This window comes from Sapajus apella, unplaced genomic scaffold, assembly GCF_009761245.1.
Source record: "Sapajus apella isolate SASKATOON/1434 unplaced genomic scaffold, GSC_monkey_1.0 scaffold136, whole genome shotgun sequence".
NCBI lineage: Eukaryota > Metazoa > Chordata > Mammalia > Primates > Cebidae > Sapajus > Sapajus apella.
This window is the reverse complement of record NW_022437076.1, coordinates 1,686,674-1,700,686: the sequence shown is the minus strand read 5'-3', so window position 1 is coordinate 1,700,686 and position 14,013 is coordinate 1,686,674. Positions and strand designations below refer to the sequence as shown.

At 57.2% G+C, this 14,013-nt stretch overlaps 1 protein-coding gene across 1 annotated transcript in view; it reads right to left on the bottom strand.

Annotated features, from left to right (window-relative positions):
• Window positions 1-6,652: 6,652 nt before the first annotated feature.
• TRARG1 (trafficking regulator of GLUT4 (SLC2A4) 1) overlaps window positions 6,653-14,013 on the bottom strand; it is an 11,602-nt gene continuing 4,241 nt past the window's right edge. The window contains exons 2-3 of the mRNA XM_032263516.1: window positions 8,505-8,637; window positions 6,653-7,048 (exon numbers count right to left, since the gene is read on the bottom strand). Of these exons, the coding sequence (XP_032119407.1) occupies window positions 7,035-7,048; window positions 8,505-8,637 (147 nt within the window). The 3' untranslated portion in view covers window positions 6,653-7,034. The remainder of the gene's footprint in view (window positions 7,049-8,504; window positions 8,638-14,013) is intronic.

Here is a 14,013-nt window from a genome sequence, read left to right as displayed (position 1 = left end):
ACTCAGGTAGTAGGATTTTTTTTTTTTTTTTTTTTTTTTTTTTAGACAGAGTCTCACTCCGTCGCCCAAGCTGGAGTGCAGTGGTGCAATCCCTGCTCACTGCAACCTTTGCTTCCCAGGTTCAAGTGATTCTCCTGCCTCAGCCTCCCAAGTAGCTGGGATTACAGGCATCTGCCACCATGCCCAGCTAATATAAATATTTTTAGTAGAGACAGGGTTTTGCCAAGTTGGCCAGACTGGTCTCGAACCCCTGACCTCAGGTGATCTGCCCACCTTGGCCTCCCAAAGTGCTGGGATTACAGGTGTGAGCTGCCGCGCCCAGCCGGTAGCAGGGTTTTTTTTAAAGCTCTCAGGTGATTCCAATGTGTGGCCAGGACTGAAAAGCCTGCTCTGGGCTCACTCTTCTACGCAGCAAGACTGAGGTTGGGAGAGAGGCCGGGGCCTGCCCGAGATCACACAGCTGAGGTGTGAGAGGCCCGAGATGTGGGGCTGTCTCCTGTTTCACATCAAGGAACGGGAAGGAGGCAGAGGCGAGGTAAGGCTGGGCCTGGAGGAGAGCAGATGTCACGGTCACCGTCAGTCTCAGGTCCCCAGAGCCTCCCAGATTCTGGGATGGAGGAACTGCCTGTTAGCCACAGGACGTGGCCTTTTGTGTGTCCAGCTCTCTTTTGGGCCTCCCACAGCCCACGGGCCTGCGGAGATCGTGGCCCTGTTTACAGCCAGGGAGCCACAGCCCCCTGTCCCAGAAGCATGGCGTCTGCCACTGAAGCCTTCTGCATGGTGGGAGCCCCGGCCTTCCCCTTACTGATTCCAAAGCACATGTCCTCCTGCAATCTGCTTTCCAACTTCTGAAACTGGGTTGTGTCTGACAAATGATGCCAAAGAAAGTTCCAGGCCCCGATGCGGCTGTGGAGGGCACGGCTGCCGCTGACCGAGGGTATGTAGGAGGGCCGGCTCACCTGAGTGTTGCTGAGTTGCTGAGCTTACGCTGTTGGCATTTCACCTTCATAATCACCTCCAGGTGGCCAGGCGCGGTGGCTCCCGCCTGTCATCCCAGCGCTTTGGGAGGCCAAGGCGGGCAGATCACCTGAGGTTGGGAGTTTGAGACCAGCCTGGCCAACATGGTGAAACCCTGTCTCTACTAAAATACAAAAATTAGCTGGGCATGGTGGTGGGCGCCTCTAATCCTTGCTACTTGGGAGGCTGAGAGGATCGCTTGAGCCGGGTGGTGGAGGCTGCAGTGAGCCGAGATAGTGCCACTGCACGGCAGCCTGGGCGACAGAAAAAAAAGTGATAAAATAAAGCAAGTTGAATTGAATCATGAGATGAGGTAGATGGGCCCCGTCAGTTCCTGGTGGCCCAGGATGGCTTTGGGAGGTACAAGGGGAGCTGATGGGTCGTCTGCACTTACCCCTCTGCAGGAGGCAAAGCCAGGACCATGGGGCCAGAATCAGGCTCAGGGCAGGGGTGGCGGGTGGTGGGGGCTTGGGAAGCTGTTCAGTCTCCCAGGAACGTTTATGGAGTGCAGAATGCACCCATGTTTGCGCAGGACGAGGGGCAGGGCCCAGCCCTCCACGCAGGTCTGGGGTGGGGGCTGCCCGCTACCTAAGCGGGCCGGGCAGTGACAGGAGAGAAGCGGGAACAGGCCTCCGTCCCCACGAACACTCAGCCTCAGCGCCTTGTTTTGTCCAGGTCGGGCAGCTCTCCTCACCCGACTGCCCGGGACTCTGTACGCAGATTGTCTCTTTGGATGGTCTCATTTGCAGGTTAAGGAGTCCCCACAGGGGACCCAGCTCAGAAGAGGCCATGTGGGATCTGACCCCAGGTGGGCTGGCTCAGGCCCCCAGGCCCTGCTGCCCTCAGCCCTGCTGCCTCTCACATGCTTCAGCCCCACCCTTGGCCTCAGGGCTGGCCACCCAGCCTGGTGGCTCTGTCCACACCACTGGCCCCTTTGGCCTGTCCCCATCAGGCCCTTTCCACCTTCCACCATAAACACCCTACCTGCTCCACCTGCAGGTTGGAAAAGTGCCCCCTCCCCCACCCCACACAGCCAACTCTCACTGTCCCCCCAGGAGATTTTTCCTTTTCAGAGAGCAAAGTGTGGCAGCAGGAAGCCCGCTCTGGGGGCAGACAGGCCTGGGAGTCTGGTCAGGTTAGCGTTACTCATTTCTGTGTGCCGGGGATACAGACAAGCCCCCGAACCTCGCCGAGCCTCAGCTTACCAGTGTGAACCCCGGGATCATGATGCTAGTGACCTCAAGGGACTGCCACGTGGGTTTACAGTGACTGCAAATTATGGGACACGGACCAGGAGCCTGCCCTCTGATACTGCTGTTTTTTCTTTTTTTTGGAGACAGAGTCTCGCTCTGTCACCAGGCTGGAGTGCAGTGGTGTGATCTTGGCTCACTGCAACCTCCGCCTCCCAAGTTCAAGCGATTCTCCTGCCTCAGCCTCCAGAGTAGGGACTACAGGTGCAGGCCACCATGCCTGGCTAATTTTTGTATTTTTAGTAGAGACGGGGGTTTCACCGTGTTGGCCAGGCTGGTCTTGAACTCCTGACCACAAGTGATCTGCCCGCCTCGGCCTCCCAAAGTGTTGAGATTACAGGTGTGAGCCACTGTGCCCAGCCTGCTGTTTGTTTGTTTGCTTGTTTTTTGAGACATAGTTTCGTTCTTGTAGCCCAGGCTGGAGTGCAGTGGCGCCATCTCGGGTCACTGCAACCTCCGCCTCCCGGGTTCAAGTGATTCTCCCACCTCAGCCTCCCAAGTAGCTGGGACTACCGGCGCCTGCCACTATGCCTGGCTACTTTTGTATTTTTAGTAGCGATGGGGTTTCTCCACGTTGGTCAGGCTGGTCTTGAACTCCGAACCTCAGGTGATCTGCCTGACTTGGCCTCCCAAAGTGCTGGGATGACAGGCAAGAGCCACTGTGCCTGGCCTGCTTTTTTATTTTTCTTTTTAAAATTGAGACAGGGTTTCACCCTGTTGCTCAGGCTGGAGTGTGTTGGCATAGTCACGGCTCTACTCACTGTAGTTCCAACTTCTCTGGCTCCCGTGATCCTCCCAACTCAGCCTCCTGAGTAGCTGGGACCACAGGCGTGCACCACCACGCCTGGCTGATTTTTAAATTTTCTGGGAGACAGAGTCTCACCACGTTTCAGGCTGGTCTTGAACTCTCGCCTGTCCCTGGGATCTGTGCAGAAAGGACTGCAGGAGTTGAGACTGGCTTCACCCCTGGCTTTATAGTTGGAGAAACTGCATCCGGAGTGGACAGGTGACTTGCCCCGAGGAACGCCTCGCGTTGGCCATGGAGCCCCAGTGTGCCAGGTTCCGCTGCCAGGTTCCCGCTGCCCAGCCTCAGCCTGGCCCTGGGGCCGTGGGTGGAGTGGGCCGATCGCGCTCTTACTGTTTGGAACCCCCTCCACCCCAGCAGCACAAACACACAGGCCGAGGTGAGCGTGTATGCTCAGGTTTATTCCTTTCCATGCTGAGACGCACGGCAGCGTCACGGGTGTAGGTGGCGGAGGGCGTGTGGGGGGAGTTCTTGCTCCTCCCTGTGGGACCCGGGGATCGGCTGGGTTGGTGACTTAGGCTGGGACACCAGTTCTTCCAGGTGGTGGCTGGACCCACGGTGCAGCCGGGACACTGGGGCCACTGTCCCCTCCAGCCTCCATGAGGCATGGGGCAGGGGCTGCAGGGACCCTCCCTCCGGGTCCCCTGGTGTCCAGAATGGCTTTCTTCTCCTGCTCTGTGCTCTGCGGGCCTCCGCTGCCTCCACACACTTGGGGGGCCTCTGAGCTCTGTCCCTGGCGCCCTAGGAAACTCTCAGTCCCCCTCTTCGGCGTGGAAGCATGTCCTGGCTCTGCCCCTTCCTGGGGCGTCTGCAATGGCCTCCCCTAAGCAGGGCCTGCGGCTGCCCTGGGTTCTCAGTGTGAACGATCATGCATGTGTGTGCGTGCGTGTGTGTGTGTGTGTGAGAAGGTCTGTGTGTGTGTGTGGTGTGTGTGTGTGTGTGTGTGAAGGTTGTGTGTGTGAAGGTCTGTGTGTGTGTGCATGTATTTGTGAGAAGGTTGTGTGTGTGTGTAAGAGAGAAGGCCTGCATGTGTGAGGTCTGCGTGTGTGTGTGTGTGTGTGAGATCTGTGTGTATGTGAGGTGTGTGTGAATGTGTGTGTACACAGGTATGTATGTGTGTGTGAGAAGGTCACGTGTGTGTGTAAGAGGTCTGCGTGTGTGGTCTGCGTGTGTGTGTGAGGTTGTATGTGTGTGTGAAGGTCTGTGTGTGTGTACACGTGTATGTGTGTGTGAGAAGGTCTGTGTGTGTGTGTGTGTGTGTGATGGAGTGCTCAGTGGAGCCTCTGTGTGTGTGTGTGTGTGTGTGTGTGTGTGTGTGAGAGAGGTCTGTGTGTGCATGTGTCCGTGTGTGTGTGTGCGTGTGTGTGTGATGGAGTGCTCAGTAGAGCCTGTGTGTGTGTGTGTGTGTGTGTGTGAGAGAGAGAGAAGGTCTGTGTGTGCTTGTGTACGTGTGTGTGTGCGTGTGTGTGTGATGGAGTGCTCAGTGGAGCCTGTGTGTGTGTGTGTGTGTGTGTGTGTGAGAGAGAGAGGTCTGTGTGTGCATGTGTGTGCGTGTGTGTGTGTGCATGTGTGTGTGTGATGGAATGCTCAGCGGAGCCTGTGTGTGTGTATGTGTGTGTGTAAGAGAGGTCTGTGTGTGCATGTGTACGTGTGTGTGTGCGTGTGTGTGTGATGGAGTGCTCAGTGGACCCTGTGTGTGTGCATGTGTGTGTGTGCATGTGTATGCGTGTGTGTGTGTGTGCATGTGTGTGTGTGGAGTGCTCAGCGGAGTCTGTGTGTGTGCGTGTGTGTGTGTGCATGTGTATGCGTATGTGTGTGTGTGATGGAGTGCTCAGCGGAGCCTGTGCATGCGTGTGAGAAGGTCTGGGCATGTGTTTGCTCCAAGGGCACCTGGAGTCCTGGTATCATGATCCCCTGTGACAGTCCCTCAAGCCTCGGTTCCTTTGTCTCCTCCCCTGACTGGCTGAGGCCGCAGACCCTGGGGCCTGCCAGGAAACCACCGTCTCATCACCTTCCTTCCAGAGCTCAGGCCACTTCCACCCACCTCAGGTCTCCCCGTGTGACATGACTTCTCAAGTGGCACAAACACTCTGTGCTCCCTCCCCCAACAAGTAGGGGCATCTATTTCAGCCTCCAAGATCCCGCAAAGAAAACCCAAGCCATCCCTGCTGTATGACCAGGAGAGGTTGGGGTTTATTCCGCAGGTGGGGGACTGATGCAGGAACACCAGCCTCAGAGGACCAGCCCAGCACCCCTGAACCCAGCACCCCCAAGCCCTGCACCCCCACCATCTGCTGTCACATGGGCTCTGTCTGGAAGGCTCAGAGCTCCAGCTGTGCACAGACCCAGGGTCCTCCCTGTAGACAGAACCTCTGTACTGACCTGCTCTTCCCTCCCTGGGCCTCCAAGGAGGGTGGAGGGATGAACAAGGGCCCTGGAGAGGCGGCAGGAGGGTCCTGATGGGGCTCAGAGGACACCGACTCCAACAGCCTTGGGCCAGTCTGGCTGTGGCTGGGAACCCTTCCCAGAAGGCAGTGACTGGCTGAGGTGGGGCCTCCCGCGGCAGGAAAGCCTGGAGCACCCTCACCAGGACCTGGGAGGGGCAACCAGGAGGGAAGGCGGGGGCAGGAGAGGTCTCTGAGGCTGGAGCCTGGAGCAGGGAGAAGGAAGTCTAGGGAAAATCATGGCACTGGAGCCAGGGAGGAGGCCAGGGCCCTGCTTGGCTCCTTTTGGGGCTGCATTAGGTCCTAGGACAGAGAGGCTGTGGCGTCCAGGCCCCAGGCTCTGCGCGCGAGTATGTTCCCAAACCTGCCCCCCCACTCCCGTGCAGACGGGGCCTTCAGCCCAGCCCTTCGCTTTGTCCCACGACTGTCGAGAAACAACAGACCCCATGAAAACGCTCTGGCCCACACCCTTGCAGGTGGCACAAACGCCCCCGACAGCCTGGGGTCCCCTGGAAGTCCCCCCAGGGGTGGCCCCAAAACCTCCTCCAGGACGGCCAGGGGCCCAGGGCCAAGCTCAGAGCACAGAGCATAGGGCTGGGCTGGAAGTCTGAGCCCCCCGAGCCTCACCGCCCGGGGCTGCGAGCTGCACCGCAGACCACTGCAGAGGCCACGGCAGGACCAGTGCGCAGACCCTGGCCCTCCCCGCTGGCTGACCTTGGCCAGGTCAGGTCCTGGGAGCTCTGGTCAGTGCCCCGGGCCACGGCACGAGGAGGAGGAGGAGCAGACGGGCTTTTCCTGGGAGACATCCTGGGACCAGAGTCCTCGAGAAGTGCTCCCGACACTGAAACGTCTGGGAGGAGGGGTGTGGGTCACGCCGTCCCTGCCCCTGTCCCGTCTTCACTGACACAGCGGAGGATGAAGCGAGGCGGCTGCCTCCTTCCAGGGAGCGGCACAGCCCAGGTGCCTGCCGGGGTCAGGCCTGTGCCAGCCCAGCTCCGCCTCTGCCCACCCGGGCCCAGGCTGGGATCACAGCGCACGTGTGGCAGGAAGCATGCGAAACAGTCTGTTCTGTCCCCGCCTGAGGAAATGCAAAGGACGAGGCCCCACATCTCTGCTCCCGGTCCACAGATGGCGGGGCGGAGGGGGACTCTGTGGCTTCCCTCCCTGCCGGTGTGTCTCAGGTGGGGCGCTGGGTTTTTTCCTCGTCCTGGCAGTTTTCATGGCTTGTAGAACCCAGGAAGTTTTGGGAATGAGAAACGAGCCGGGGCGCTGGGGTTGACGTCCAGGATGTGTCGGTGAGAGTAAACCGAGTCGCCCGCAGGCTTTCCGACCCCAGGCCTTCCCTCGGTGTAGGCGGACAGTGGGGGACCGCGGAGTTTCCCGCCGAGTTTGTGCTCCTGGAGCGTGGGGACAGGCAGATGCTGGGCGGTCACCCCTGCCCTCCCGTGGTGTGGGGGGCGTGGGTCAGAGCTCTCCCGGTGGCCAGGCGGCTTCTGCGAGCCCAGCTCCCTGCTCCGTTCATTTCCTCTGAACTGTAGAGAAAAAACAATCACGGCAGAACAGCGCTCAGAACGTGGGCTCTTCCTGTCCCGCTTGGAGGGCTTGGGTTTCTGGTTTGCAGTGGGAAAGTCACAGGGAAGGCAAAGGACTGGGGCCCTCTTCGGTTTGGGGCTCTTAGAGGAACTGAACTCCTGCCAATGAGAGGACTGTGGCCTTGGTGACCAGTCCAGGGGTGGGATGCAACCCTAACGGAGCCGGTCCCAACCAGCCCTGGGACTTCTGCCGTAGAACTGCTGGCACATCTTTCCCTGCTTAGCTCCGGGACTGATTGAAAGGTCTGCCGCTCTGGCTGGGCGCGGTGGCTCATGCCTGAAATCCCAGCACTTTGGGAGGCCAAGGTGGGTGGGTTACCAGGTCAGGAGATCGAGACCATCCTGGCCAACATGGTGAAACCCCGCCTCCACTAAAAATACAAAAATTAGCTAGGCATGGTGGCATGTGCCTGTGGTCCCAGCTACTCGGGAGGTTGAGGCAGGAGAATTGCTTGAACCCAGCGGGTGGAGGTTGCAGTGAGCCGAGACTGCACCACTGCACTCCAGCCTGGCGACAAAGCAAGATTCCGTCTCAATAATAATAATAACAACAAGGATGGAGCATGGTGGCTCACGCCTGTGATCTCAGCACTTTGGGAGGCCGAGGCAGGTGGGTCACCAGGTCAGGAGTTTGAGACCAGCTTGACCAACATGGTGAAACCCCGTTTCTACTAAAAATACAAAAATTAGCTGGGTGTGGTGGTGGGTGCCTGTAATCCCAGCTACTTGGGAGGCTGAAGCAGGAGAATCACTCACTTGAACCCGGGAGGTGGAGGTTGCAGTGAGCCGAGACTGGGCCATTTCACTCCAGCCCCGGCAATAAGAGTGCAACTCCGTCTCAAAAAAAAAATAAAATGGTTCCCCTGCTTGGAGGACCTCACCCGGCCGCCTGCGGGTGCTCATAGGAGGGTCACTTTCTGCGTCCCAGCCTATGCACTGCTTTCTGGTGTACCCCGGCGGCTGTGCGGGGATGCCTGTGTTTACAAAGCGCAGTCACATCCATTATCTCGGGTGCTGCTCACAAAGCCTGTGTGCTGGAGGCTCGGCGCTGTGTGGGATACGTGATACGTGGGACCCCAGGCTCAGCCGTCGGGACACCCGCCTGGCCCCAGGGCCATCAGAGCGGAGGCTGGAGCTCCTGGCCTGTGACTCTGAGGCTGTGCTCTTCCCACACCTGATTTGCTCTCCAGGCAGAAGACAAGTCCGCCGCCCATCCCCACTCCACTGGTCCCTGCTGGGAACTGGGTCCCTTTCTCTGGAGTTCAAAGACAAGGCCGTGACCCCACCGTCCCTTCTTCCCCGAACGAACCACCTCTGCCCCCGAGGCTGGGGACGCCCTTGCGCAGCCCTCAACCAGGCGAGCTGGCTCCCTCCGCCCCACGGAGCTGGGTCTTACCTGCGAAGTTGACGGTCACAGCGGCAATGATGATGATGAGGCCCATGATGATGAGGGTGATGCTAAGCATTCGGGCCAGGCGGCCCAGCCTCCGGGCACCGTCCACGTTCCCCTGCTGCAGGCTACTCCGAGACTGCGGAGAGAGCAGGGAGAGGCCTCGGGAAGGCTGCGGGTCAGCTGTGCGGGCCTCGGCAGGCAGCCCTGGGGCGGCCGGAGCCTGGGTCCCAGACACACCCTGTGCCCATGGTAGCCCACACTCTAGGGGAGAGGAAGAGGGCTCCCCTGGAGAAGTGGCCCGGGCCTCTTGTGCAGATCCCTGACCACACCTGTCCCTCACCGGCTGGGGACAGCTGGGAGCAGAACCCAGCAAAGCCTGGCACTTCTCAGGGTGGTGATGGCAGGGCGGTGGTGGCAGGTGGCAGGGTAGAGGCCGAGGGCCTGAGAGGGTGAACCAGGTCCAGGCCCCTCCAGACCCCAGCGCAAAGCTCAGCTCTGCAGCTGCATTGGGGTCCCAAGACAGTCCCCGGGGCTCCTTCTGCAGCCTGACACAGCTGCCTCCTCTCCTCTGTGGGCATTCCCCACCCCCAACCCTGCCACAGAAAAGACATTGTGGGCCGGGCGTGGTGGCTCACCCCTGTAATCCCAGCACTTTGGGAGGCCGAGGTGGGTGGATCATGAGGTCAGGAGTTTGAGACCAGCCTGGCCAACATGGTAAACCCCCGTCTCTATTAAAAATACAAAAATTAGCTGGGCGTGATGATGCATGCCTGTAATTCCAGCTACTTGGGAGGCTGAGGCAGGAGAATCGCTTGAACCTGGGAGGTGGAAGTTGTAGTGAGCCGAGATCATGCCACTGCACCCCAGCCTGGGTGACAGAGAGACTCCATGTCAAAAAAAAAGAAGACATTGTCTTCACAGCCTCCATTTCCCACCCAAATCACGTCCTTGTTGAATCAAGCTGCTTCTGGGATCACACAGAAACATGAAACACTTTGAGGCTGTCCCGTGAGACCAGGACTGGGGAGGAGCCACATGTGGCCTCACAGGGCCCTGATTTGATGCATCACTCCTCCTCAGTGAGCTGGGTTCTTCCTGAGCCTAGTTAAGATGAATGAGGTGGGAGTTGGAGAGCTCAGGGACAGAGAGGAACCCTAGGAGGGTCCTGGGGTGACTTGATGGGAGGTGGGGCCAAGCCTCTTCGGGGGTCCTGTGTCCCTGCCCCTCAGAACAGGCACAGACGGGAGTCGTCTAATGGTGTGGCTGATTTCAGGGCCTCAGGGAAGTCACTTGGTTAGTTTATTTTCTGATTATTTGAGGATCCTGAGTTCAACATGAAAATGCAGTTAAGTGTGATAAAAATGATGACGATGAGCTGACTTCATGCCCGGCAGCCTGCTAGGGACTATACCTACATTTCCTCATTCAGCCTCAGAATCACCCTGGGAGGTTGGCAATGCAGCCCCCCTCCCTGAGGAGGCAGCTGAGCTTCAGAGGCGTGCCCCTGCCTCTCTGTGTTCTTTCTGTGTAGTGCCCTCTTGGGGTCCCGTTCTCTTCTCCGCTCGGAATTCTAACCGGCCTCCACCCAGCCCCGCACTTCCATTCCAAGCCCCTTCTGGGACAGCATGACAGCGTGATGGCAAACTCAACCCCTGCCTTGTCTTGTGCTCCTCCTCCCACTTGATCAAGCCTGAGCTCCTCCTTCTCCGTGACGACTCCTCTGTCCTCCGTGACGGAGCAGGAGTGTCATTATCTTGGACAAATGCCACGAGTCTAAGTTTCCCTTGATTAAAAAACCACCTAGATCTAGCCCCCAAACATCAGCCTAATGGCTAATGTCAGCATAACCACAAACATAACATTCTAACCCCAAGATGAATGCCTCGCCAACCAGAAAGATGCCAACCCTGAAACCAGAGACATTCCAACCTGCAATCAACTTTCCCTCACATAGAAATATTCTGAATCTATGATAAGCCCCCTGCTTCCAAAACCCTTAAATATCCTTAGTCTGTAAGAGAGAATGCTCCTGACCAAAATCGGCCAGAAGCCCCTCTCAGGGTTATTCTCTGAAATAAACCTGTCTTTGAGTGTTGAGCTGCTTTTCATGTTTCTTTCCTCTTTCTCTCTTTTTTTTTTTTTTTTTTTGAGACAGAGTCTTGCTCTGTCGCCCAGGCTGGAGTGCAGTGGTGCAATCTCAGCTCACTGCAACCTCCACCTCCCAGGTTCAAGCGATTCTCCTGCCTCAGCCTCCCGAGTAGCTGGGACTACAGGCACATGCCACCATGCCAGGCTAATTTTTGAATTTTTACTAGAGACGGGGTTTTACCATGTTGTCCAGGATGGTCTCGATCTCCTGACCTTGTGATCTGCCTACCTCAGCCTCCCAAAGTGCTGGGATTACAGGCCTGAGCCACCGTGCCCGGCCTCTTTCCTCTTTAACTTTTGCACTCCGCCCTGCGAGTGGGTTTCCCCTCCTGGTCAATCCCATTGCCCTCTTCTCTCCAAGTTCCTCGCACCTGCCCTAGTTCCAAGCACCACTTCTCACCCGAGCTAAGGCAACAACCTCTCGAAGATCCCCCAGCACCAATCTCTGTTCTTCATGCTTTCCCCATGCCACCGATTCTCACTATCTATATTTATACCAGGTCCAGGATGCAGTGGCGCGGAGGGGCATCCCAGTTCCTGTCCTCACAAACTTCCAGCCCGCTGGCTTCAGTTGTGATGACTTGAAGAAAGGTAAAAATGCAACTGTGGGTAGCATGACCAACGAGAGGCACCTCAAGAATGGGGAGCCTGAGGGAAGACCTCTGGGAGGAAGGACATTTGAGCTGAGATGTGAAGGATGGGCAAGAGATTGTTTGTTTTGAAAGGAAGAAGGAGTATCCCACGCAGAGAGAACAGCCACGTGCAAAGGCACTACATGGCAAATGTGTAGGTGTTCAAAAAACAATTGTCATCTGGGCGTGGTGGCTCACGCCTGTAAACCCAGCAGTTTGGGAGGCAGAGGTGGGCGGATCAGGTGAGGTGGGAGGTCAGGAGTTCAAGACCAGCCTGACCAACATGGTGAAACCCCATCTCTACTAAAAATATAAAAATTAGTCAGGCGTGGTGGCGGGTGCCTGTAATCCCAGCTACTCAGGAGGTTGAGGCAGAAATGCTTAAACCTGGGACGTGGAGGTTGCAGTGAGCTGAGATTGTGCCACTGCACTCCAGCCTGGCCAACAAGGGCAAAACTACGTCCAGGTGCAGTGGCTCATGACTGTAATCCCAGCACTTTGGGAGGCCGAGGCAGGTGGATCACTTGAGGTCAGGAGTTCAAGACCAGCCTGGCCAACAAGGTGAAATCCCGTCTCTACTAAAAACACAAAAATTAGCTGGGCATGGTGGCGGGCACCTGTAATCCCAGCTACTCTGAAGGCCGAGCCAGGAGAATTGCTTGAACCCGGGAGGCGGAGGTTGCGGTGAGCCAAGATCATGCCCCCACTTCACTCCAGCGTGGGCAACAGAGGAAGACTCCATCTCAGGAAAAAAAAAAAAAATAGAGTGAAACTTCATCTCAAAAAAAAAATCCATGCGATCTCGTGAGAACTCGCTATCATGAGAACAGTGGCATGACGGTAACTGCCCCCATGATTCGGTTTTCGCCACTGGGTCCCTCCCATGACGCATGGGGGTTATGGGAGTTACAATTCAAGATGAGATGTGGGTGGGACACAGCCAAACCATGTCACCTTCCTAATGTTTCCATGGGGCAGGGATTGTGATTAGCCCATTTTACAGATGGAGAGATGGGGCAGAGCGTGGAACATGATATGGGAGTGGTACAAGAAGCCACTGGGGAGGCGACAAGGCCAGACCGAGAAAGGCCCTGGCCAGGTGCAGTGGCTCATGCCTATAATCTCAGCACTTTGGGAGGCCAAGGTGGGCAGATTGCTTGAGGTCAGGAGTTCAAGACTAGCCTGGAAAACATGGCAAAACTCCATGTTTACAAAAATATATTAAAATTAGCTGGGCGTGGTGGCGTGTGCCTGTAGTCCCAGCTACTTGGGAGGCTGAGGCAGGAGGATCACTTGAGCCTCGGAGGTGGAGGCTGCAGTGAGCCGAGATCACACCATGTTACTCCAACCTGGGTGACAGAGTGAGAACCTGTCTCCAAAAAAAAAAAAAAAAAAAAAGGGTCGTGACTGTCACATAAGGGAGCTGGGATTGGACCAGGGAGGCAGTGGAGGGTTTTATGTGGGGACTGAAGCAGGTTTGCATGTTAAAAGTGATCTCTCTGATGACCACATGGAGCATGGGCTAAGGAGGCCGGAGATTGGGAGCAGGCAGTTTTGAATCTGGAACCCAGTAGAGAATTGGAAAAGAGTTCAGGTTTGAGAAGTTCTGAAGACAGAACCGTGGGCTCTGGTGGAAGGTGAGTTGGAAGGTGTGGAGGAATGTGTCTCAAATGATTCCTGGTTCCTGGCTTGGGTGCTGGATGAGCGAGGGCCCTTCCTCCAGCTGGAGTGCAGTGTGAGGGCTTGTATGAGGGCAGAGGTGCGGGGTGCCGCAAGTGTGGGACCGCACGTGGATAAACCGGCCCCAGAGCACAGGAGTTGTCGGCTCAGGGATGCAGCTGAGGTCCGGGGCTTCCAGATGGGAAGAGCCAGCCCCGTCCCTCTGAGCAGGTCCACGTGTCCCTGCCCGCTCGGCCTCTCAGGCTCCCAGGGGCGGGGAGGGGGGCTCTTTCTTCCTGGGCTCTGGATCCCATCTCTCCACTGCTTCAGGGACCTCAGCTGTCAATCATCCGTCTCTCTCCATTTTGCCAAGGCCTCTGCATTCCTGATCACCAGGGATCTGCACGTGGCCAAGCCAGGGGACGCTTCCACACTCACTGAACCTGGCCTCCCTCCCTCAGACTCCCTCCTTCCCGACGTCTCTCCCCCTTTCCTAGATTTCCTTTCAGCTCCTGGAATCGCCTCTTCCAAACACTTTTCTGTCCACTCCCCTCGGCCCACCCCCTAGATGTTAGAGGCCCCCACACCTCTCTAAGGTGGCTCCAGTATTTATTTTTTTCATTTTTTTGAGATGGAATCTCACTCTGTCACCCAGGCTGGAATGCAATAGCATGACCTCAGCTCACTGCAGCCTCTGCCTCCTGGGTCGAAGAGATTCTCCTGCCTCAGCCTCTCCAGTAACTGGTATTACAGGGCCTGCCACCACGCCTGGCTAATTCTTTTGTATTTTTAGTAAAGACAGGGTTTCACCATGTTGGCTAGGCTGGTCTTGAACACTTGACCTCAAGAGATCCACCAGTCTTGACCTCCTGAAGTGCTGGAATTACAGGTGTGAGCCACCTTGCCCAGCCAAAATTTAAATTCCTAGAGCGAGTCCCTGCCCCCTCCGTCTCCCATCACCCCTTCCGTCTCCCATCACCCCCTCCATCTCCCATCATCCCCTCCGTCTCCCATCATCCCCTCTGTCTCCCATCACCCCCTCCGTCTCCCATCACCCCCTCCGTCTCCCATCA